Raw genomic sequence first — 25,531 nt, 5'->3', positions numbered from 1 at the left:
CCATAAAATCATTTCATTGCTACTTCATAACTGTCATTTTGCTGCTGTTATGAATCATAATGTAAATGGCTGACATGCAGGATACTCGATAGGAGACCCCTATGGGTGAGAACCACTATCCTGGCAAGGTGATGGGTGTTTGCTGGTAGGGAAAAGGGGGATGAAGGTGATGCCCCTCCCTGGAAGTCCTCCCTTCCCTTCCTGCAGGCTTTACTGAAAGGGCTGAAATCTCCTTTGCTGATTCTGGCTGTAGGTCAGGAGTGGCCCTGTCCTTGCTGCCCCACAGTCCTGAGAACTCAGGCCCTTCAGGAACAGGCTGTCCTGGGTGTATGTCCAGGCTTCCCCTTGTCTCCTGCAGCTGCTGGGACCAGCAGTCTGCACAGCAGTGCGGCAGATAAACCTTGGTCTTGGGGAGGAGGTCATGGACTCCCATGCTCTCTGACAGGGCAGCTTATGGGAGGCGGGGGGTAAGAATGGGGCCAGACAGCTTCCAAGAGCTACCTCTGAGTGCCTTTCCTGACTCTAAGCTGTTCCTGGCTGCCTCTCTGCAGCTCCTGGGCATTCTGGTCACCACACTACTGTCACTGTGAATGTTTGGAAACTTCCCCAGCTCAGATGTCATGTCACCTGCCCCAGACTCCCTGGCACGGCAGCCCTGTACTCTGAGTCTGCTTCCCAAGGACAACAGGAATACAGTGGTCCCACCACGCAATGTCCCTATGACCTTTACCCTGCGTGGGTCTCACTCTCTCCCAGAGTTTGCAAAGCTGAGGCAGGGAGCTAGGGTGTACTTACTGGTAGCTGCCACACGTACCCACCAGGATCCACTGTGGTCCAGGCTCTCATACATAGAGGACAGTCCTGATGGATGGCTCAGTTGTTGGGTTGTTGGAGGACAGTCCTGCTGGATGGGTCACTTGTTGGGGCCAGTCCTCCTGGATGGCTCAGTTGTTGGTGGCCAGTCCTCCTGGATGGTTCAGTTGTTGGGGACAGTCCTGCTGGATTGCTCAGTTGTTGGGGACAGTCGTGCTGGATGGCTCAGTTGTTGGGGACAGTCCTGCTGGATGGCTCAGTTGTTGGGGACAGTCCTGCTGGATGGCTCAGTTGTTGGGGATAGTCCTGCTGGATGGCTCAGTTGTCGGATGTCATGACATTGGGTTTCATTCGGTCATGTTGTAGCTACAACCAGGAAATGGAGAGGAAGGAATGCTGCTGCTGCTGGTGTCCCACTCCTTTCTCTGTCCAGGACCCCAGCCCATGAAATGGTGCCACCCACTCTCGGTGGGGGATCTCTCTGGGAACACCATTGTAGACATATCCACAAGTGTGTCTCCTAGAAAACTTTGAATCCAGTAAAGCTGACAATTGAGATTAACCATCATGTCTCCCTCTGGGGTATTTCATCCCAGCTCAGAGAACAGCATTAATCAGCCTGAAGTTCCTTTCCTTCTAGCTAAGACTCTGCAGGCCATGCCTTGGGCAGCTTGGAACATGCTGTCACTGCTTCCAGCACTGTGACTCCCCTAAAGCAGCCACAGTGTTGCAGACTACCGTGAAAGACCATGCTGTCACTTGACAGTGTCTGGGACACCCTCATCTGAACCCCCCAATCTCTAAGCATGACGGGACCGAAATGAAGATCAAGGCTCAGAGAAGAATGAGCAGCAGATCCTAATACCCACAATCCCCTTTGTCATGCCCAAGCAGTCACGTGATGGCCAGCTTCTCTTAGGATGGCCCATGGCAGCCTCAGGTTCCCTATGCTTTCTTGGGTAACAGAAGAAGTTACTTTTCAGTATGACTCCAATGTGTCCTGTTACCTGCTCGAGGGATCGTTTGGGGACCACTCATGTTGTGAGGTGCTTTATAGTCAGGAGACCTGAGCCGCACGATGGAAATGAGGACTTAGGAAGCCTGAGCAGACCTGACCTCTAGGATGGCCTGGGGAGGTGTGTGCTGTTCGTAAGTCTGTAGACTGGGGACTGACCCCCGCCCCGTGACGTAAGAGCCCGGGGCCGCATCTGAGTGCTGAGCTGGCCATTGACCTCAGAGCCTTAGGTCAGTGTAGACCACTCTCTACAACATACTGTGCGCACTGTTCAGAAATGCAGGAGAACCCAGGCAATCATATGAGACCAGAGCCAACCGACTAAGACCCAGTCAAAGTTCTGCCGACCACCGCCAACCCTGCCATACTCGGACCTCAGTCAGGGACTCAGTCTGCCGGTCTCCACCAGCCCCTGCTCTTCGCTGTGGAGACACTGATTCTGTCTCAGCGTAGGCTTGGCTCCTGCGTGACCTGTGGACCGTCAAGAAAGACCCAAGTGTCTCCAGCTGGGGTGCACAGTCCTGCTCTGAAGTGTGGCTGGGGACTACCAGGTCAGCGACTTGGTCCCTGTGAGCCCAGGCCCCTCCTTACCCGGAAGTCCTTGTGGCTGGAAACCCTAAGCTGGTCCTACTGCTCCTTCAGGTCTCTATGGCTCAGGGGAGCTTTGCCTCTGTCTGTTTTCAGATCAAACTTGTGGTTTCTTTTTAAGAATGTTGACCGGCAAATGGACTTGAATGTCTACTCTGTGATGATCCCCTTCCAGAGAATCTTCTCATGTAGCTACCAGGAGGCTGCAGGAGAGGGGTGCTCACACCTGTCTCCAGCTGCCCATGACAGGACTTCACCTTAGATACTGACCTCCCTGACCTCCACAGACTGGATGTAGGTGCACCAATGCCCAAATCCATGGCAATTTGAATGCTGACTTTGGAGTAGTTCCCTGGGGTCTGAGAACTGCTTCTGGGGAGTACTATTTCTCATACTGGGAGCATTGTAGCTATGCAAGTGAAGCTTGTCCGTATCTCATGGAGTCACGTGGAGTGTTGCTCACACATGTGTGCTTTCGTGGGAGCCAAAGGGGACCTTGGCTGCTGTCACTTCACTTAAGAGCTATGCCCTGAGTCGAGACGAAAGACAGATATTTCCTGAGCATCACTCGGAAATGAGCACCTTTCTGTGGCCTCTTAGGGTCTGGGAGATGAAGCCAGAGAGGCTTCAGAAGCAGGACAGCGTCACCATTGTCATGAGCAGGCCCTTCGGGAGCATTCCTATGTGCCCATGTGTTGTCATGAGCAGAACTTTAGCAAGCATTCCTGTGTGTCCGTGTGCTGTCATGAGCAGGACTTTAGCGAGCATTCCTGTGTGCCCATGTCTTGTCATGAGCAGGACTTTAGCAAGCATTCCCATGTGCCCATGTGTTGTCATGAGCAGGACTTTAGCAAGCATTCCTGTGTGCCCGTGTGTTGTCATGAGCAGGCCCTTAGTGAGCATTCCCGTGTCCCCGTATGAGCAGACACTTAGTGAGCATTCCTGTGCACCCCTGAGTTGGTCTCTACCATGCAGACCTAGAAATGAACCACATGAAGGGAGAGATGAGCAGAGAGCACGGGCTTTGATTGTTGCAGCCACCACTGAAAGCTAGAAAGAAATCGCTAAACGGATGTTGCCACACATTGTTCTGGCGCACCAGCCTGCACCATGGCTCCATTTCTGCAGCAAGGATTAAAAGGCCACAGGTGGGCCGTGCTCGCATTCTAGCCAGTCACAGGCTCTTTCTCGGAAATGGGATTTCATGAGCGCCATAAATAGACTGCAAGGAGAGTTCCCCTCACTGGCAACCTATTTTGAGATGGTAATTTCTATAATCAGCTTATGCGCGCTCATCCTATTTATCCAATGAGTCGCTCATCTCCTAGGCCGAGCATGCAGCCTTTCATTTTCATTATGTTTGTCTATTTTTGAGCTCTCATCTGTTGCTCTCGCCTTTATTACTGATGCATTTGTTGTCGCCCGCAGCCTGATAGTCTGTGCGCTTTAATCAGCACACGGGACCGGCGGCGGGCACAGTGTGACAGGGTGAACCTCGGATCCCTGAACTGGCAGGGCCATGTTCAACCCCTTTAAACGCTGGTTTACAAAAAGAAAACCGATACTATATTGTAAGCATCTCTCTCTCGCCCCTCTCTCACCGAAACCTTCCTCTCCAGCAAGTCTCGCTCCCACTCTCATGACATATCTATGTGGGAGGTGAAATGACTAAAATTCATTATGTAAATGTGTGAAACTGTCAAACAATGATAAAAAGATTAAAAACTGTAACCTCCTATCTCTCTAAGTTTATAACCTCACTCCTTTACCCTGTCAGCTGTGGTTGGCTTTCTCTAGCATCTCAGCTGGATTTGAACCTCCTAGGAGACACACTTCTCCATGTGTTTGTGGGTCATTTCCAGAGAGGCTTAACTGATGAGGAAAGACCTGCCCCAGATATGGACAGCTGGGGAGGGAAAGAGAAGAAACCGGCGGGCAACGCCAGCTCTCTCTTTCTGCTTCCCGACTGTGGATACGGTGTGAGTAGCAGCTCATGCTCCTGCCTGATGCCTTCCCTCCAGCACTGACTGCCTGCGAACTCTGCTTTCCTTGACTGTTTTACACAGCAATGAGAAAAGTTAATGTGTTATCACTCCTGAAGTTCAGGAACCACTTAGGTGCCTTTCAGTCCAGAGCAGTGGTTCTCAACCTTCCCAACGCTCTGACTCTTTAATACACTTCCCCATGCTGTGGTGCCCCCCAACCATAAATTATTTTGTTGCTACTTCATAACTGTAATTTTGCTACTGTTGTGAATTGTAATATAATTATCTGATATGTGGGATATCTGTTATGCAACCCCTCTGCGGGGGTCATTTGACCCCCAGGTTGAGAATCACTGGTCTAATGTGTTCTCTTAGTAGGATCCTAGCTGGCGACATCTTAGGTGTCCAGCAGTAGACATTTTGTTGTGTGTTGGCTCATCCACATATGTTACAGAAGTTTCACAGTAAGCATGAACAGTTTTGTGTTGTAGGAGGTCAGTGCTCTGGGTGTCTTTAAATGATGGCATTAGGCCAGTTGTCTCGGTCTTTGTTCTTGTGTCTCCCAGGATTTTCACAATGCAAAGCGAAGACACCGGACCATAAATTAAGGGGCAGAGGCAGGTGCAGTGAAAATATCAGGCACTCGCAGGTTTACTGTGACCGCTTAAAGACCTCCAGGCAGGCTGCTGCCCCCTCATTTAGACTGAAGTGAGCAGTGCTCACAGTAGATGCTTCACACATTTCTGCAGGCTTTGGTATCTCGTGTGCATGGCGGGGTTTGCTACTGCTGCCTTCACCTCTCAACGGCAGTGCTGGGGGCATGGTGGAGGGGGTGGTAGTGGTAGTTGTGGCGGAGGAGGTGGTGGTGTAGGTGGTGGTGATAGTCGTGGTGGTGGTGGTGGTGGCGATGGAGGAGGAGGTGATGATGGCGGTGGTGGCTGTGGTCATTGTGGTGGTTGTGGTAGTGGTGGTGGCCATGGTGGAGGTGGTGGAGGTGGTAGTGGTGGCTGCAATGGTGGAGGCGGTGGTGTTGATGGTGATGGAGGTGCTGGTAATAACTGTAGGATCCAGGCCTCAGCCTCTGGAGCCCACAGAATCAACACTGTTTTTGTGAGTAAGAAACCCATGATCAGCGAGGTCTGCCCCTCAGGCCCCGCCTTATCTCAACTCCCTTCCTAACCAGTGCTGTTTCCTGTGTGGGAGTCTTTGTGAGAGATTACTGGCTCCCTCTGGTCCCCATCAGGTGTTATTGATGGGTTGTACCCAGGATCCTTCCCATCAGAGACAAAGAACATGCAGGGGTCCTTGTGAACAGTCTCCCTCCTGCTCATCCCAGCCCAGCCTCGCTCTTAGGCTGCTCTGAGCCCTCACCTGTTGCCACTTTCCGCAGCGCTCACCAAGGAAAGGGAGCCCTGGCCCACATGTAGTGTAGTCAATCACCAATCACCGTGTTCGTCCTTCCTGAACCTCTCCAGCTAGAAAGGGAACCTGGAGGCCATGGTCCCAGTGCCTCACCACGGGGCTGGATGGGGTTGGGCATGAAGGAACAAACTCATCTGCTCTGTTTTGCTCTACAGTTCGAGATGCTCACAGGGTCCCTGCCATTCCAGGGGAAGGACAGGAAGGAGACGATGGCCCTCATCCTCAAGTGAGTGTGGGTACCTGCTCCCAAGTAGACACTCCACCCGGGAGCTGAGCCGTGGACTTGTGTATCTATAGCTGAGGAGGAGGTGGGCTGCTGAGTTCAGTGGGAGCCGTGGTGTCAGGAAGAGCCTTCTGCTCTCTCTTCATCACCATGGATGTGGTATGCCGGCTGTGTGTGTGAACCTTGGCTGTCCTGGAAGACCCACTGGGGAATTCTGATGAACGTTCAGACATAGATACACTCACGTAGATTGTCCGGTGTTGGCTTCCAGGTGATGACAGTGATCTCCTGGATGGCTTGGGAACTCGAGACATTCTCAAAGAGGGCACAGGTGCAGGCTTCCACTCTCCCTGCTGACCCTGCGCATGGTTACTTGCACCCTACCCGACTACAGAGGGCACCTTGTGGTTGCAAACGGTTTCTGACTTGGTCTCCTCAGACTCATTTAGGACCACAGAAGAGGCCATCGACCACTGTCGGACCCTTGGCCACCTGCCATCAAGTCCTAGATGAGCAGGGCATGAGAGAGGATGGGGACCCCAAATCAGTAAGGGTCCCATGAAAAGTCACAGCACTGTCCTTGTGCCCCCCCACAAGAATGCTGGCATAAAAGGATTTTACTAAACTTAGGAGACATTAGATATTGCAAGCCATACCTTTTGTGACTTCCTCCTGTGTACATGGGACAGAAGGTAGAAACTCTACCGCAGGGACACATCACAAAGCCTCACATGGTTCAGGATCCCCTTGTGGTTTTCCAGGGCAGCCAGTGATCCTGTGTGCATCTGATCCATGTGCTTACTGGGTAGCTGCCGATAGCTGTACCCTGTGTTCTTGGGGGAGCACCTCTGTTCCCTGGGGTTTAATGGGAACTTGGTTTACTTTTGGTGAAAGTAGGGTCAGTCCCCCCAGCAAACCCACATGGGCTCTTGTCTGTCCAGGCTGCGGGTCAGGCCACACTCAGTGCCTGGCACTGGGTAAGGTCCAAGGACTCCAGGGGCCAATGTTCGGTTCCGGGCCTTTGGGACACTCCTTTTGCAGACATTCTCTGTAGTTCTACAGCAGCCCTTGCCGGGGAAGTAAGAGGACACTGTTCCCGGGGTGCAGGGAAGGAACTCATTGAACTGAGTACCAATATCCTCGCTTCCTTAAGGAGTGTGGCGTTAGGAAAAATTTGTTTTCACAGACGATGCTGTCAGTGCTCGGGGGATCCCTGCTGCTGCTTTGATCTTTCGCTGTGTTTTAAGTGGACTATTAAGTAGCAGTTGTGGAAATTTCACACTTTTAATTTTGAATATGGTCAACAGCATGAGCTGAAGCTCTTCCCATGGTTTTAGGCAGAGCGGGGTCCTCGGGAGAGTGCTGGCACCGTAACTATGGATGTTTGGGGGACTGTTCCCTTGCAAACAGAGTGGCTCGCAGAACTGGGCACCGCACTTACCTTTGCTCTCTCCCTTCTCACCTGCATTCCCATCTGTCTTCCAGAGCCAAGCTGGGCATGCCCCAGTTCCTCAGCATGGAGGCACAGAGTCTGCTGAGGGCCCTCTTCAAGCGGAACCCCTGCAACCGGCTAGGTAAGGGTCCCCACGGTACCCCCTGCAGGAATGCAGCGAGGCTGCCCTCTAGACCCCCTTAGGAATGTGGGGGTCACCATTCAGTGTCCCATGGGGACATGGAAGACTCCCTTCCTGTTCCCTAACTCTGACTGAACTGTGTGCTTGGCCTTGCTGAAGTCACAGGAAGCAGAGAGTCCCTGAAGCAGGGAACACTCACATGTGGTCTAACCTGCACAGATGCGTGATCTTATCAAGATTGCTGAAAGGCATATGATTCTCAATGTATCTTTTTTTTTAATTCTCCACTTTTGCACAAAACCCCTATATTTTCTTTTAGTCCCGCATCCATAAACTACAGATAGAATGGTTGAAAGGTCACTTAAACTAAGAAGCCCAACACATACAGAGCCCAGACTTCCTGTAGCATTAACCCAAGTACCGCCCCTTTCCCCCAACTGTACTGGGTTTACTGCTTGGCCTGTAAACCCTTGGGAGATGGACCAAGACGTAGGGATGGAGTAGGGGTCCTGTGGTAGTCTGAGCGTAGCATGCTGGCCTGTGGCTTAACCTACAGATGAGCGGAAACAACGCAGGCCATTGGCTCTGCTTCACAGGTAGAAACACTTCATTCAGAGGCAAGTCAGGAAATATTTCATTCTAGAAGAAATAATTAAATTTTCCTCTCTGCCTGGCTCAGCCCCAAGGAAGCTCAGGCCTCATTTACTTCCTTTCATGTATCAGCTTCCATTCGGGGAACTTCTGCAGTCACTTACGATCTTCGGTTATTAGAAAATGTCTATTAAAAGCCCTGTCTTTCTTCCTAGGACATCCTCCTAGCGTGCACAGTGACTTGTATGACTTGTATACAGTGGTGTGGTCTAAGGAATACAGGCCTGTGCTATGCTAGTCCAGCAGTGAAACAGATCCACATTTGACTTCTAATCCAGCTTTCATGTCAGACACATCTATTCCCTCCCGAGGTTGCTTTAGAAAATGTCCACTTCATGAGCGTATCAAAGACGTATCTACTGTAGTCATCCTGGACCAGATGCTCTTGGCGTTACCTCCCTCCTCACCCATGACCATCAGTCCCAGACACAGGCAAGGTCTCTGGGGGAGCATCCCCAGTGAGGATGGCTGCTTCACAACTGACATGGAGTGGAGTGCACAGGAGACATTGGAGAGGGTGCTTGTCCTGTGTGGAGCCTGTGATTGCCTCTGTGGCCAAGCTTGTGAGGCATCGTAAAATGGGCTGCCCGAGTGGGGACTTTACAGTTAGGCCCAAGGGCTGGGGCTGTTCCCCAGCTGACCAGAGCACTTTACCTGGCAAGAGCTCACCAAGATGCCCCACAGGGAGGTGACAGTCCCGGGTAAGCAGTAAGGCACCATGGGATGATGAGATGGAACTCCCCAGGATGGGAATGTGTGGAGCCACAGTGGAATCCTTGGCATGGCTGTGCATATAGGGTTGTGTGTGTTGGGCTCGTGATTTGGAGGAAACCCATGGGTCAGACTCTCCCTGTGATGTTGTTCTTGGAACAGTTGTACAAATCTCAGATAGGAACTGAGACTTCAGCCAAAAATCACTGTGGCTTCTCATGGGACCAAGTGGGTTATGATCATCCTTACTGGGTAATATATGCTCACATGTATTTGCCCTAAGGCCCCCGTCGCTCTCTGAACTGCCAGCTTTGCCTTGCTTTGTTCCTTGGTTCCTGATAGGGAAGGCAGTCATGTACTCAGGGACAGTGACTCCTGTTTATTCAGGCCTGCTGCAAGCAAGAACGCCCACCCTGAGGAGTGGGGCATGGAGGATGAGACTCTCCTTCTCAGTCAGGGAGTAGAGTGGTGTCCGCTGGTGTCCGCACCGGGGAGGCCACTGGCCCCGGAGCTGACCTCCGACTACACCTCCCCTCTTTGGTGAGCAGCCCTGAGATCAGTCTCCCGGGCACAGGACTAGCCCTTGCTCCAGACTGATTTTCTTTGAGATGCTGAGGGTCACCACATCCAGCATTGCTTGTGCTAAGCAAACACTTCATGTACCTCCACCCCTTCTATTCCTCTTGACACAGGTCTTATTAAATTACCCAGGCTCCTCTGGAATCCACTCCGTAGCCAAGTAGACCTTGAATTTTTGAGCATTCTGTCTTGGTCTCCAGAGGAGCTAGGTCAGAGCATACCGGAACACTCCTACCCCTCAAAACACACTGCTTCAGAATCCCTTCGTAGCTCTCAGATTCCCCAAAATGCAGGAGAAGTGTTCATTTATCGTTACCACTCACCTCTGAACCCCAGAGCCCTGTCTAGAGCTCTGCCCTGCTTCCGACCGTCTTCTAGAGTTTTGATCCTAGCCTGATCTTTCTTGCAATCCTGGGGTACTCCTTGGTGCTCCTTCCTGACTGGCCTGCACTGTCCAGTATAAGTACAGCCATGCTGAGTGGGACCCCGAGACAGTTAGGGGATGGTGAGAGCCGCTGCTTAGTGCGCAGGTGAACAAGTCATGTGACCGTGCACTGTGCTCCAGCGGCCGCCCTGAGCCAAGGGCTTGTGGTAGTGCTGTAGAGAAGCTCAAAGGAGAACTCTGATCCATTTATAAATGGAGGCATCTGATGAGAATTGCTTTGGGCTGCAGAAACGTATTTCTGCTTGTTGCTTTCCTCTGTCACAGGAGGCCATGTGCTGATGTAGGTTTTGAGGCATCGCCTGGCAGCTGGGCCTCTGCTCTCTTAGTGTTCTGTCCTGTGTGACTTGTCTTTTCATTCCCATGCTTGGCTGTCTTATGATCAACAAGTAGCCACGATAGATCAAGGAGGCCATAGCTTCCGTATTGAAGCGAGAAAGAGGAGGGATGGAGCGAGCAAGTCCTTGTGTCCCTTCAGTGAGGAAAGTGTATTTGAAAGTCCCCTCAAAGCTTACTATCACTTCTTGTTGATAGAACTTGCTCACCTGGCACTTCTGAGTAGAAGAAAGGCTAGCGGGCATCTGTGGTTGGGGTGTCATAAGAAAGGCTGGGGACCAGGTTTCCTTAGCAGCCACCAGGGTCAGCGAGAGGGTCCAACAAGTCAAGGCTGGTGCAGGCAGGTGTGCTGTCTGCTCACCTTGGACCTGGGCTGCTAGATGTTGAAAGCCCTGGGAGCACGGCTGATGCTGAGAGAACAGGAAAGGGGTGAGACTAGACACTCCAAGAAGGTGGGAGATGCAGGGGTCAGTGACGGCCAGTTTGGCACCCAACTGGGTCTTTAGTCCAGCACTCTCCATTGTCCTCATCACAGGGTAAAGCAGAAGAAATGATGACAGCAAATGGTTTGCCAGTCCTGCTGGGCTGCACACTGTCTGCTCCCGGCTAGGATGGAGGCTGGAGCTCTGGCCATGCTAGGAGGTGCTGTCCTTGACTGTACTCAGTGGGCTCTGGTTCACTCAGGGGTTCTCCACCAGACTTTAAAATGTTCTTGCCACATCAGCATCCACGGCCAAGATATTCCTCTCTGATCTCTCGGACCTGCCTAGGAGCAGCCGTTTCTGGCCATTCCATCTTCCTGGACGGGGGATGCCACGTCTGTGGTCTCATTTTGCCAACATTATGTTTTGACTCCAGAGTATAAGAATCAGTGTTTCTGCCCCTCTTGACTTCCAGGAAGAGAGACCAGCCTTCCTTCCGTCCACTCCAGCATGTATAAATAAGGGTCTCCACAGAAGTGAAGGGTTCCTCATTAGTTTGGGCCGTAGATGGTGGAACACACAGGCTCTTGCTGCCTGAGCGTCTGTGCATATCCACACGTGTGTATTGGCTCTGACCTGGGTCTAACTAAGTGACCTTGGGGGTCAGCTCTTCTCCCTGAGGAGTGAGGTCAGCTGGTCCCTGAGGTCCCTCCTGACTTCACCAGCCCAGGGCTCTGCATACCCTCTCCCTCATCCAGGGAGACATTCTGGGCCCTCATCTCAAGTGTGGAATTCATGCAGCTCATAAAACTGGCCCATCACAGCATCCAACTCGTTCCTGTGCTTGTCCAACCATGAGCTTTGGAAAACCTGTTATATCTGGCTTTTTTCATAAACACCTGCTTTTCAGGACATCAGGAAAACATAAGGGCTTCTTGTCAGAAGCCTCAAAACAGGGAACATGTCCTGCCTGACTACAGTGGTGCTTGGGACACAGCCATCTATTGTGCAAAAGCTATCACCAGGACTGACAGCCAAAAGGGCTTTGGTATTCTGGAGCAATGTCAGGTCAGTGTCCTGTGTAGAACCCTGAGTCGGAGCCAGCATCGGTACCTTACTAACTGTGACAGGACCACCGTCACATCATGTCCACAGGGTCTCCCGTCGGGATAGACAGACTTTTGCAAAACACTCTCTATGTTCATCTTGTCTCTCTGAGTCCTTGGAGATCTGCCAGACTTGCAGATAAACTGTCTTTAATTCACACATGGATTATGTACTCCATTTACACCAAGGTTGTCTCTCTTCTCTCTTCACCTGCCGAGAACCCCCTGAATTCTCACAACGATTGCATTTGCTGAATTGCATGAAAATCTCAATTTATTTATTTTCTTTGAATTTTACACACTTTCATTCTGTATAGCCAATGGGCATTAAAGATAGGTAGATTTAGAAAAACAGAAGAAAGATAATTATATAACATTCTAGTCTTAATGGATTTGCGTGTATTTTGAGATTGTATTTATCGGCTTCAATGGCGTCCAGCAAGGGCTTCAATTCCCTACCAGACTTCTGTCTCACACAGGCAGCTGCACGTGCAGACTTCTTGCTTCCTGAGAATGTCTTCAAAATTGTTTCTGTTTTGTGGTGTTGGGATAAAACAAATAGCTCTGGTCCTTTTACGCCTTGCAAATTTGGATGGGGGTATCGATTTGGTGACCTTTAACCTTGGGAAGGCCTCCGTAGAACTGATGGCACCCTGAGACGCTGGTCAGAATTCATCCCACCCTAATTCCAGCTAAACGGTGAAAGCCTGTGATCTTCATGCAGTCAGCTCCACTTTAGGGACTGCAGCTCCTTGAGGCATGCTGACAGATGTCCCCAGAAGCTTTGCTTCACACACCAGCTAGCTCGACTGATGCTGCAGGCAGCACTCGGCCAGAGCAGCGAGGTTGCATCTGTGCTATATGGCAGATGCTTCAGTTTAAAGAAGCTGATTAAACCGTGTGCAGCATCCCAGGATGAACGAGAGAGGAGACAGGCCAGATGTGCTCCTCTCCCAGGGGTCAGGAGAGGGACCCTCTTCCGCCTCATGCGCCTCAGCAGACTGGCCCTGCAAACAGTAACCGCGTAGTATTTTAAGGATTTAAAAATTCTTTCTTTTTTGGTGTGGGGATGCTGTTTTTAAGGGGAGCAGTCAATATTTGGAGACGGAGACACAAGGGCCCACCCCAGCCTTGGGACTGCCCACATGGCAGCGAGCAGTATGCAGTTCTTTTTCCCCACCCTGAGGGCCACACTGGCACCCTGTGACAGGGAGCTGGGCAGGAGGTGTAACTGACAGACTTGGTCCCGTTTGTACACAGAGCAGGACTCTTCAGGTGAAGACCCAAAGACACTAGTAACGTTTCTCAGGTTCGATGAAACAGCAAAGCCCACAAAAATGAGGCTGAGGGTGAACACACGATACTGAGAGACCAGAGGCTCAGCAGGGCTTGTCCCAGGCTCCTGCAGCCTGCACCCCACTCCTAGGATCCCAACTCTTGGACAGGTGTCCTGGGACCCACCATCATACGAGGGGTCGGAATAGTGTGCCCAGCTCCTGCCGGGAACGGTGGCAAGGACCATTTGGTTCTCGCTGTTGCCTTTGGAGGGAAGGGGTCCTAGCTTCTCTGCACTCTATGGAGAAAGACAAGCGTATGAGAGACTGGAGGAACTTGGCTATCTGGGGCTTCACTTTGGGGTTCATTTCCTGAGCCCCAACATGCTGCACAGTCATTGGTGGTCTGGGCCAGCCTTCTAGCTTTCCTAGCCTTTCCTCGCCATACTTGGGCAGGTGGTGAAAACAGGGCACAGTGCCATGAAAGACAGACATGAAGTGTCTGTGTGCACAGACACAGTCTAGAAGGATCTCCTTCCAGTTGCTCTTCATATGCTGGCTCAGGGGTCTTCCTGGATCTAACAACAGTCCTCATTATCGGGGGTTCTGGGGTAACCTACAGACAACACCCTTCAGAGGTACTCAGAGGCCTGCTGCCAGGGTGCAGGGAGGCAGGGGAGCAGCTCCTTTGCTATGACCCTGCCTGGTTTGTGCTTTCTCGCCGTGTAACTGCCAGTCCATAGCTTAACCTCTCTGTGCTTGGTTGCTTATCTGTGAACTGAGAATAACAGTGTGTACCTCAAAGTTGTTAGTGGACTTCGCAGAGACAGAGAGCAGTGCCTGGCACATAGGAAATGCTGCCCTGTGTCACATAGATGGAGTGGGACTGTACGGGACCCATGGAGGGATGCTGTCGTTTGGAGGGTAGATGGAGTGGGACTGTACGGGACCCAGGGAGGGGTGCTGCTGTTTAGAGGACCGTCTCAGAGCAGCCAGCCCTCTGTGTTGACCCCCACATTCCAAGCTGTCCCAGGCCTGAGCCAGCCACACCTCACAGCCTTCTCCTCAGCTGGTTGCTGTATTCTGTGCCAGTCGCTCTGTTCCCATGTGGAAACCTCCGTGTGCCATCCACAAACATATGCAACTGCTGGGTAAAGTGCTAGGCACCCTCAGCAGTGCTGGGGTCCCGAATCCCCAGATATCTCTGTCGGGGCCTCTGGACTGTGGGGAAGGGGACACACCAGCCTTGGTGGGGACAGATGAACTGGTGTGGTCTGGGGAGCGAGAGCCCGGCCCGTGGCAGAGGCTAGGGAAGATTACTGTCCTGACTGGCTTCCAGAACCCTTACCTGTGACACAAAGGGTCCAGCCCAGACCTGACATCTGTGACTGAGAACAGTTTTCAAATCCTAGAATCTTAAAGTAGAGGATGAAAAAGTGAGAAAGTGAGTCTCTACTCAGGCTAGCCCCCTACCCGTGAGAACGTGAGTCAGAGACGCAGGCTAGCCCCCTACCCGTGAGAACGTGAGTCAGAGACGCAGGCTAGCCCCCTACCCGTGAGAACGTGAGTCAGAGACGCAGGCTAGCCCCCTACCTGTGAGAACGTGAGTCAGAGACTCAGGCTAGCCCCCTACCCGTGAGAAAGTGAGTCAGAGACTCAGGCTAGCCCCCTACCCCTGATACTGGTGCTCGGAGAGACGTGGGTCTCACCCTGTAGAATCCCATGTGAACTCTCTGAAGAAAAATGCCAGCCTGGAGCTCATCTGTGCTGCGTGGTCTGCTGGGTATGTTCCCCAGTCCTAGGACTTCAGCGCCTGTCCTGAGGGGAGCTTGTCCCATGTGCATTTCTACACAGAGCTCTGGCTGTATCTTGCTGCCCCCAACCTCAGCAGCTGCAGGAATTGGTTTCCAACCCTCCCTTTTCTCTGCTCTGACTTTCCTGCAGGACCAGATGAGTGACAAGGAGCATCAATTCTATTAACCAAGTGGTGGCTTTGTGTCCTCCCCTAACGAGTGGCTGCAGCCTCTCCCAGAGTCCCGGGAGCTCTCGTGGGAGCATGGGGCTCAGCAAAGAGTTGGATGTGTGAGGCTGATCGTCACACCGATGTAGTGACCATGGCCTAGGGCAGCTGCTGAGCCCTGCTCATGGTCACCTGGGGTTCTGGGTCTCTGTTCAGTTCCCTGTTCAGAGGGGGTCTGGACAGATGCAGACATTGTCCCTCTGGGCCTTGTTCCACTTTCCACAAGCAGAGCTACCAATCATGACTGTGTCTTCACTGACCTTTGATGGCTTCCTCAAACCACACACACAGTTGAGCTTGTATTCGGAGTTAGTAAGCTCAGAACCAGCCCTGGGCATCCCTCAAGAGCTTAAATAGACCTAGGGCTATCTAATGATAGGGTACACATGTGTGCACACATGTGCGTGTGCGCGCACGTACAAACACACACACACACACACACACAGCCCAGCATTCCACATGGCACACAATTGCCAGGCAAAGGTTGCTAACATCAAACGGGTAACATTTAAATGGACAGAAAGCACTTTACAAATACAGAAATGTTGTGCAAATAGCATATAAGTGATTAAGAACTAGAAAGCAAGGCTCACATTTCCGTCAGTCCTGGGAGGCGGTCTGGGTGGTTACAGCTTAGACACAGATGGTTTGCCGGTCAGGGGAGAAAGGCATGCCAGCAGCAGAGTGAATTCTGAGTGCTCCCAGGAGCATTGCAGGTGGGTTCTGTGCTCTTCTAAAAGTACAGCAGAGGATCTAGGAGTTAACCATTTTCAAAAATAAAACCAAGGACGCTCTTTTCAGCAGACCCGCTAGGGAACGGTTTGCTGAATTTGGGAGTCCACAATGTATGTATTAGAAGAGGGCATTCTAGTGTGAAGGGGACCCAACTAAACATGGGTAACAAAGGAATCCTTTTCTGGGTCACATGGGGTCTTGATTCAGTGCCTTGTGCCTTTAATCGAGAACAGAAATCTGGATGTCTCCGTGTGAAAAGTGCCCACAGTAATTAGAACATGTGTCAGTAAGTGTGGTCATCAGAGGTGAAATCTGAATGTCACAGTCCACCGTGTCTGCCTGGCACTGAGAAGCCTGCTGCAGACGATGGAGCCTAGAGAGAGGCACCCCAGACAAGCGAGGCACGTGGCCGGCCCTACAGCCCTGCATTCCGCCTGTCTCTGTTGACTTCAGGGTCTTGTCAGTGCCCGTGACAGGAGATGATTTGCAGGCATCCTCCTGGAGCAGGAGAGGCTTGAGTGGTGTTTGCTCAAGATCCTATAACATAGCAGCTCTGGCTCCCACATCAGCACAAGCATATTCCCATCCTCCCCTCCCGGAACTCTGCTCCCTGCTATTTGTCAAATGTGTTCAGTCCAGATAAAAGCAGAGCCAAATCCACAGCAATCTGTTTTAAAATATCTCAGGAGAGGATAAGGCTAGCATGAAGACTAATGACCAGGTTTGTTCTCGAAAGGTCACCGCAGCTTTCAAAGCCCGGCTGCAGAAACCTTCCACCAGTGCACAGTTTCTGCGCAGTAATCACGGCACCAGCTCTTCTGGCTGAGACTGCAAACCCCAAGCTTGGTGCCAGATTCGAACTGCAGCAGAAGAAAATGGGGCCAGGGGAGAGCAACAGAGGAGATTCATAAGCACCCAACACCAGCTTCTCCAGTGTGTCCTCCTTATTGTTCTTGCAAACCATAGTGCAAGCCATATGCATGCAGAGGTTCTTTAAACAGAGGCAAGGCATGCCTCCTGGACAGGTGTGCTTGCTGAGGCCTGGGAGGGTGGGTGACAATCATCATGGGGACCCCGAGGAGATGTGAGTTTGCAGCACTTGGTTCTTCAATCACCAGAACCAAATGACCCTTCATCCGGAGTTCTAGCCCTAATCAAAGGAGTGCAGCGACACTGGCCCAGGAGGATAGCTTTGGAAGTCAGGCCATCGGCTCTAGAAGTTACTTCCGTAGCCTCAGAGCACCCCTCAAGGAAAGAACACTAAGTGTCAGGACCTTAACACCTTGGGCCTGTGGCTTGGGGTACAGTGAGGGAGACAGACACATTGACCCCAAGGAGCCTCATCATGGAGTTCTGAGGTGAAAGGTTGAGGTCAGGTCTGGGAAGAAGGGTGGAGTCCTGGAAAGGATGGCATAGCTGAGTCGGAAGATCTCTCTACATTTCAGTGGGTGTGTCTTGGAGCAGGCTCCACAGTCTACATCAGGCTGAGTTTCTCATCTTGAAGTGGCCACTGAGTCGGGGACCAAGGGAGGGATGTATGCGATGCATGTCCCCCAGAGAGCACCTGACATACCACTGGGTGGATGTGGAATGCCTGAGCCTGAGACCCTCCCCTGGTTCTCTTATTTGTGCATTTTCTTATCAAACTGTGACCGAGCCGAATGGCACAGCCTGAGGCTGGTGCGTGGAGAAAACCTAGTGTGGTCGGTCTTTCCAAGCCCAGGCTGGCCAAGCTGCCTGACAGGTGGGAGGCGGTTTCTGTCGCTGCTGAGAACAGAGCAGATGACCGGAGGGTCAGAGCATGAGCCACGGGATACGTATTGATCTACCCCCAGACACTCCAGCCTTCTAGAGGAGGGACCAGTCCCTGACTCCACAGAGGACAGATCACCACCGCATCTCAAGGTGGCCTTTTGCCCTTCATGGTGACCTGCTCGGAGATGTCTTAAAACAAGAAACCACCTCCAGGGCTCCAGGAGCCAAGTGGGCATGGACTCAAGAGGAGCGTCTGGTTTTGACTTAGAGCCAGGAGGAGGTTGGGGTGCACCATGTGGTGGTGGGGGTCATTCTTTTCCTACTCTGGGACAGGAGCAGACAAGACTCCTGTGATCCTATTTCTAGGTAGCTGAGGCTAGCTCTGTCCCCGACCCACAGCAGTAGAGCCTGGACTCCTTGCCTGCCTTGCGGGCCTGGGGAAACATGAGCTTTGGGCCCTGGAGCTTTGCTTTTAATAAGTGGACCTTATTTAGAGAAGCACGGTTTAAAGAATTGAGTGGAAACACAGCAGGGTCCCCGCCCCTCCCCCACACTCAGGTTCATACCAGGTGGATGTGGGGTGTTTGCCAGCTCGTTATCACACTCATGCTGCTGCCCTGGAACTCACCATTCACAGTGTTGAGTGACATCCAGAATGATGTCACAGCCATGGGCATCCCGTCTCCTGCCAACCCCTGCTTGTGCAGGGCACAACTTAGGATTTTAATATAAACACAGGTTAAGTAGGCACAATGGATGAGCAAATCAGAGAACCAAGTGGAGACAGTTTGTGGTTCTGGGTGTTGCAAACATGGCCCGTGCCTCTCTCTGGGCAGCCTGGCATCCCTATACCTGGAGCAGGAAGTCTGGACCTGACACCTACTTTTCCATTACCACTTCCACTCTGGCTGTGGCCGCATCACAGCCTTGGAGTCACATGGGGGCTTCCTGGGTTCCGAGGCCATGGGCAAGTGGGAGATTTCTTCTCACAGAAAGACCATCCCAGAACTCACCCTGCTGTGTGCTCTCTTGTCCGAGGTAGCGCATGGCCTCGGGCTTGCACTGACATGGATTCTCTGCTGTGTTGTGACAGGTGCTGGCATTGACGGAGTGGAGGAGATCAAGCGCCATCCTTTCTTCGTCACCATAGACTGGAATGTAAGTTGCTTGCCGAGGTCTCCGCTCTACACGCCACATGGCAAGGAGAGGGCGGAGGGGATGCTGCAGCTGCCTGGTGCACATGGGGCAGAGGGGATGCTGCAGCTGCCTGGTGCACACAGGGCAGAGGGGATGCTGCAGCTGCCTGGTGCACACGGGGCAGAAGGGATGCTGCAGCTGCCTGGTGCACACAGGGTGGAGGGGATGCTGTAGCTGCTTGGTGCACACGGGGCAGAAGGGATGCTGCAGCTGCCTGGTGCACATGGGGCGGAGGGGATGCTGCAGCTGCCTGGTGCACACAGGGTGGAGGGGATGCTGCAGCTGCCTGGTGCACACGGGGCAGAAGGGATGCTGCAGCTGCCTGGTGCACATGAGGTGGAGGGGATGCTGCAGCTGCCTGGTGCACACAGGGTGGAGGGGATGCTGCAGCTGCCTGGTGCACATGAGGTGGAGGGGATGCTGCAGCTGCCTGTTGCACATGAGGTGGAGGGGATGCTGCAGCTGCCTGGTGCACACAGGGTGGAGGGGATGCTGCAGCTGCCTGGTGCACACGGGGCAGAAGGGATGCTGCAGCTGCCTGGTGCACACGGGGCAGAAGGGATGCTGCAGCTGCCTGGTGCACACAGAGTGGAGGGGATGCTGTAGCTGCTTGGTGCACACGGGGCAGAAGGGATGCTGCAGCTGCCTGGTGCACATGGGGCGGAGGGGATGCTGCAGCTGCCTGGTGCACACAGGGTGGAGGGGATGCTGCAGCTGCCTGGTGCACACGGGGCAGAAGGGATGCTGCAGCTGCCTGGTGCACATGGGGCGGAGGGGATGCTGCAGCTGCCTGGTGCACACAGGGTGGAGGGGATGCTGCAGCTGCCTGGTGCACACGGGGCAGAAGGGATGCTGCAGCTGCCTGGTGCACATGAGGTGGAGGGGATGCTGCAGCTGCCTGGTGCACATGAGGTGGAGGGGATGCTGCAGCTGCCTGGTGCACACAGGGTGGAGGGGATGCTGCAGCTGCCTGGTGCACACGGGGCAGAAGGGATGCTGCAGCTGCCTGGTGCACACAGGGTGGAGGGGATGCTGCCTGGTACACATGGCCTCTCTGCACCAAGAGTCTGAGACAAACACAGACTACCCGCCTGAGGGTGAGCATGCTCGGGACCCTCAGCAAACTGGTGAGCACCTGCCCACAGTCCTAAATCCTCATTAGCACCTCTGAACACCCATCCTCTCACACCTGCCCAAGCCATACTAATGCCAGCTTCTGCTGAGGCAGAAGACACCCCAAGGACAGACAGGCTTGCAACGGTGCTTACATCTGACAGCCTCTGGGCTGTCCTCCCTCCGGTATGCCTCCTGATATCCATGTGATGTACAGCACACCACACCCACACACACACACACACACACACACACGACTTTCATTTCCGGAGCTGAAGTTAATCACAGGATTTTTTAGCAGAATATTAAAACATCAGGCTGGGTGTAGCTCAGTGGCAGAGTACTTGTCCAGCATACAGGAGGCCCTGGGTTCCATCCCCAGCATTGGAAAAAGAAAAGAAAAGAAGGAAAAGAAAGAATAACTGAAAGAGAAGAGACTGACCCGCAGACTTCTCATCGACAGCAGCTGTCTTCGTGTTACCCCGAGGAATGACTAGCACAGTTTAGCATATGGGGCATGGAAGCCAGGCCTCTGGGGTGGCACTCTGCTCCCTGGTTTTTCTCTGCCAGTGTGCCATTCCCCTGTTAGATTCAAGCCTGCACATTGAGTGCCTCTGTTCCAGGGACTTCCTGGGCTGGGGATGACCATGATGTGGTAGAGCCTTACCTTGGAGGTCCAATGATCTCACTGGAGAGATAAGCTGGGCACAAATGATCCAGTGCTGTGTCACAGGTTTTGCTGCATAAATGGAGCCTGGAAGGAGGGGGGCGGGGGGAGTGGAAGGGGAATCTGTAGGCGGAGACTGCTCCTTCACTTCCCGACTGCTCAGACCTCAGTAACCACACAGAAACCATATTAATTATAATACTGCTTGGCCTATTAGCTCAGGCTAATTATTAACTAATTCTTATACATCTTAAATTAACCCATTTCTATTAATCTGTGTATCATCATGAGGCTGTGGCTTACTGGTAAGAGTTCAGTGGGCATATTTCTCCTTCGGTGGCTACATGGCGTCTCCCTAACTTGGCCTACTCTCTCTGTATCTCTTCTGACCTGGCTATATTGTGCCCTGCCATAGGCCAAGGCAGCTTTATTCATTATCCAATAAAAGCAACATGCATATAGAAGGATGTCCCACATCAGGAATCATGCCCTAACCTACCTGTTCCTCTCTCTCCACTGGCCATCTTCCTGGATCTGCCTTTTTATGTCCCCCCTCTGTCTTCTCTTCAGTGTCAGCACAGGACACCTGCCATGGTCTCCGGACCCCAGCCTTGCTCCTCTGTTCCCCTGCCCCATTAGCTTTGAATCTGCCACATGGTATCACTGGTTTGTGATGAGTTTTGTCCCTTTCTGTCTCTGTCCTCAAATGTGAGCCAAGGGAAATCAGGGCTGCTGACTCAGAAGACTTGACCCAGGCTTCTAAACAAGCTAGGGAGCCACCAGAAAGATGCCTCTGAGAGAGAGAGGTGGGGTGGAGAGGGGAGGGAGGGAGAGAGGGAGGGAGGGAGGGAGGGGTGAATAAGAGCCCTTGATGAGTGAGGAGCAGCAAGAGGTCAGGGGTGGAATCCTAGAAGTCTCTCTCAGGCCAGGAAGGAGCTTCCCCCCAACACACACACACACACACACACACACCCTTTCTCTGTGGTGTATACAGCCAGGGAATGGAGAGGGAGTTGCTAGGCCAGGGAGGGTGACTTAGCAGGCAGGGAGTTGCTTGGGTGGAGATAGTCCTAGGCTGTACCTGGAAAGGAAGGGAAATCCCCAGCCATGCCCACAGGTGGTGGCTCAGAGGTAGCATCCCCTCAGAGGATGAGAAGGAATTTTGATGAATAACAATCTAAAGACATCCTAGAGCTGGCAGTGGCCATGTGGGTGTCTGAGTATTGACCTTTCTAGAATTTGAGTTGCAGATGGGACTGGAACCCAGAGTTCTTGCTCTTTTTCTGTTGTTGTGCTGAAATATTTGGACAAAAAGCAACTTACAGAAGTCAGACTTGTCTCCCCTCATAGTTCCAGGGTACCGCCCGTTACTGTTGGGAAGTTAAGCACGGAAACTTGAGACAGTTGGTTACATCATATCTATCCAAGAGCATGGAGAAAGAGCACAGTCATGCCTCTTGTTTGTGAATAGTTCCATTTCTCAACTCTTAATACAGTTTAGGACCTCATGCCTAGGGAATGATTCCACCCACAGTGGGCCAGGTCGCCCATATCAGTCACTAAAGACAGTCTTCCACAGACATGCCCACAGACCAACCCAATGTGGACAGTCCCTCATTGAGACTCTGTTCCTATGTTATTCTAGGCTGTATCCGCTGGCAATTAAAGCTAACGGTCATAGTGGGGCAAGGCTGGACTAGGTCTGTGGGATCCCTTCTGCAGCCGTATACACCTTCCATAAACTACACCAGGCTCGGAGCTCTCCTTGGTCTCTCTGTCATTTGGGGAACAATGTCCCTTTGGTGCAAACATAGACACTGGATTCCTGTACTAAGGAGTGGCATTTCTGTATCATTTGAAACTAATTCAGGCTTGAATAATGTGGGGAAGGGTTTCTTATTGTTGTTGTCTGTTTCTTTTGGCATTCAGTTTTATTTCATTTGGCTCCAAAGAGGCCCTTCAGGGTCACCAAGACCACAAATGTTTACTCTCACCTTGTCCTTGCCAGACAGCACCCTGCAGAGCCTGGAGCAATAGCACCTTCTTTTGTCTATGGCTCTGATAAATAGTCCTGCATGGTAGAGGAGCCCAGGAACCTGCTTTCATGTTAATTTATCTAGCCATAAGCAATGCTTGTAGCATGGCTGGATACAGCAGAAGGGAGGTGCCTACAGCGTGGTAGTGGGAAGAAGCCCTACCCTAGAGGGATGGGGAGATGCCTGGTGCACCCTGAGGTGCCTGTTCAGCATCGCAGTGCTGTGTGAGTATCCAGGTAAGAGAAAACAGAAGCAGGGGAGAGGTGAGTAGGAAGAGATGGACCCAGGAGGAAGGAAGGAGGGGCCCAGCTAAGAGCACAGGTGTGAATGGCTTCAAAAGAGCCATGTTCAGGCTCAGGGGCCCTTGGGAGACAATGTGAAGGCCTTGCTGGTCTGATCTGTCCTAACCCTCTGTCACAGCTGTCCTTCCCCTGCGTGGTCTAGGTGCTGCCCTTGTGTGGCCACAGCAAGGCCATGAGTAGCCTGACCCCACCGTATACACACACACGAACACACATACATGCACAGACACACACACACACACACACACACACACACATACACACCATGCTTCGAGAAGGCTGTTGGACTTAGTTTTGTACTGTCTTGTGCACCTTCTTGGTGTCAGTAGCTCAGATCACTGAAAACCACTGAAGTCCCATGCTCTGCAGGACTCTCTTCACCAGGGGATCCCCTTCCACACCCCTTGGCAGTGAGGGCATTCAGTAGTGACAATGAAGACATTTGCCACATCAGATCCGGCCTGTGGAGTCTATCCAAGTGTAGCCTCAGGATGCAGCTGAGAAAACAGCAGCCTATTTATTTTTCTTTCTATTGCCTTCTGTGACCCCCAAATTGCCAGCATATATTTCTGTCTTTTTTTTTTAGAGTAAATTTCTGTCATCCACCAGCTGTCCCCTGAGGATCTGGTGACCTGTTGGCACAGAGAGTGTCATCCACCCAGAAGTGAGGGTCACCAGTGTTAGCTGAGGCAGGCGGAGGGTGACAGGGTCTCTGTGGTTTTCCTGTCTTTCCATTTGCCCTCGGCTTCCAGCACATTAATGCTCTTTCTGGGGTCTGCCCCCCCCCCAACACCCGTGCTGCTCTCCTAGCTAAGTGAAAAATTACAAGTTAATTATAGACCAGGAAGCTTATGCAGAGGACGGTGGAGCTGGCAAATATAAGCTGTGTTTACTTTTCCCTCGGTGGCTGAAGCAATGCTGAGAACTCAGGATTAGCACAAACCCAAAATAAACATAAAAGGTGACCTCACAGGCTAAGCAAAGCAGTCCAAATTGGCATCCAGCCAGCCGACTTCTAGCAAGCAAACCCAGGGCGGGCAAAATGGCACTTGGACAGGCAGAGAACAGTACTTCACCAGATTCAGCCCCAGGGTGGCAGGTTCCTGCCAAATTGCTTCTTTCCAGACCACTGTCCAAGGCCCAAGCCCAGACCCTCGGCATAGGGGCTGGGCAGGCATGGCCGTTACTGTTAACTATTAATTCTAGTGAATCATGCGTGTAGTGCTTTATACATTGCCGGCTGGGCACCTCATGTTTCTCTGTGACGTGAGAAAGACTCTGAAGAGAAACTGAGTGGCTCTGTGGGTGGCGCGATGCAGCTTGTTGGCCTTGCCTGTCCTGTGCACTGGCTGGCACAGGTGGAGGATAGTGGCTCATGGCACATGAGGACATGAGGTGCATCCAGTGTTTCGTTAGTGGGTTTTCATCATGTGCTCTTGCTCCCGCTGCTGCAGGAGGATTTCTACCACTTCCTCCTGAACGCACCAGGAGAGCTCACCCTTTCAACATCCCCCTGAGGATTGTGGCCACAGTGCCTCCTGTCTGAGGACTTGGTGGCATGTCTTGAGTGGCGTAGACTTGTGGAGGTTGTGTTCTTCCTCGCAGACACTGGCGCAGCCCGTCCACAGTGCCCTGGACATTGTCCGTTCTCCTCATTCCTCTCATTCCGCCACATTCTGTGCTGGCATGGCTGCTTTGCCATTGCAGGAACAGCTCATCTCTGCCCGCCGCTCAATGGAGCAGATCAATTTGAGAACGCTGCAGTCAAAACTGTACAACAAGCAGATGTTTGGGTCTGCAACCCCAGGGTGGAGTCGGTCTCCTGTCTTCACTTCTGTCTGTCCTCTCTGCCTTCGCTCGCTTTCCACATGGCTTCTGAGGTGTGTGTGACCCCGATGTGCCTGCCCAGCATCCTCAGCACTTGGGCGATGCGAGATCTGTCTCAGTGTCAGTGCCAAGCTGATGTCATCTGAACGCGGAGGGACAAATGAAATGATTCAAAACGATGAGTTGGACCATGCGGTCCCATCTTCCCCCCCTGACCTCAGGGTGGGCATGAATTGTTCCAGAATCCCAGTTCTCCCCATGCTGCCTGCTTCTTCCTTCCCCTCCCATCTCTGCCTCTTGGTACCCTTGACTCACCACCATCCACAATGCCCATCACAGGTACCTTGCCCGATCTCAAAGATGTGTGCACTGTCATTCAATGACCTCATCCAGTATCATCTTCACGGAGGATTAAAGAGCACGCTTTGGGTTTGGAAAGCAGGTTTCAGCAGCAGGTCTGCCTGGAAGGACCCACTGACAGTCCTGTAAGGACCCACCCATGGACAGTCCTGGAAGGAACCATGGACAGTCCTGGTGGACAGTCCTGGACTTCTGTGTGTTTTCCTGATGGCCGTGACATTGGGAAGAGCTACACGAGCGAAGGGTTTTTCTGGGCCTCGGTTTTCAGAGTCCCCAGAGAGCTGAAGTAGGCTCCAAGGCGGTGATTCCACAGCCACAGTGCTCAGTGTGTCTGGGCAACCCATAATGCCTTCTTGGAGATAAAAATCCTGTAACCAA

At 52.4% G+C, this 25,531-nt stretch overlaps 1 protein-coding gene across 1 annotated transcript in view; it reads left to right on the top strand.

Annotated features, from left to right (window-relative positions):
* Window positions 1-25,531, top strand: part of Rps6ka2 (ribosomal protein S6 kinase A2) — a 142,988-nt gene that overhangs the window by 91,330 nt on the left and 26,127 nt on the right. Inside the window, exons 9-11 of the mRNA XM_038338882.1 lie at window positions 5,979-6,049; window positions 7,532-7,620; window positions 18,745-18,809. Coding sequence (XP_038194810.1) covers window positions 5,979-6,049; window positions 7,532-7,620; window positions 18,745-18,809 — 225 coding nt within the window. The remainder of the gene's footprint in view (window positions 1-5,978; window positions 6,050-7,531; window positions 7,621-18,744; window positions 18,810-25,531) is intronic.

This window comes from Arvicola amphibius, chromosome 8 (assembly GCF_903992535.2).
Source record: "Arvicola amphibius chromosome 8, mArvAmp1.2, whole genome shotgun sequence".
Taxonomy (NCBI): domain Eukaryota; kingdom Metazoa; phylum Chordata; class Mammalia; order Rodentia; family Cricetidae; genus Arvicola; species Arvicola amphibius.
The sequence above is the reverse complement of the archived record's forward strand: the minus strand, read 5'-3'. Positions and strand labels throughout refer to the sequence as shown.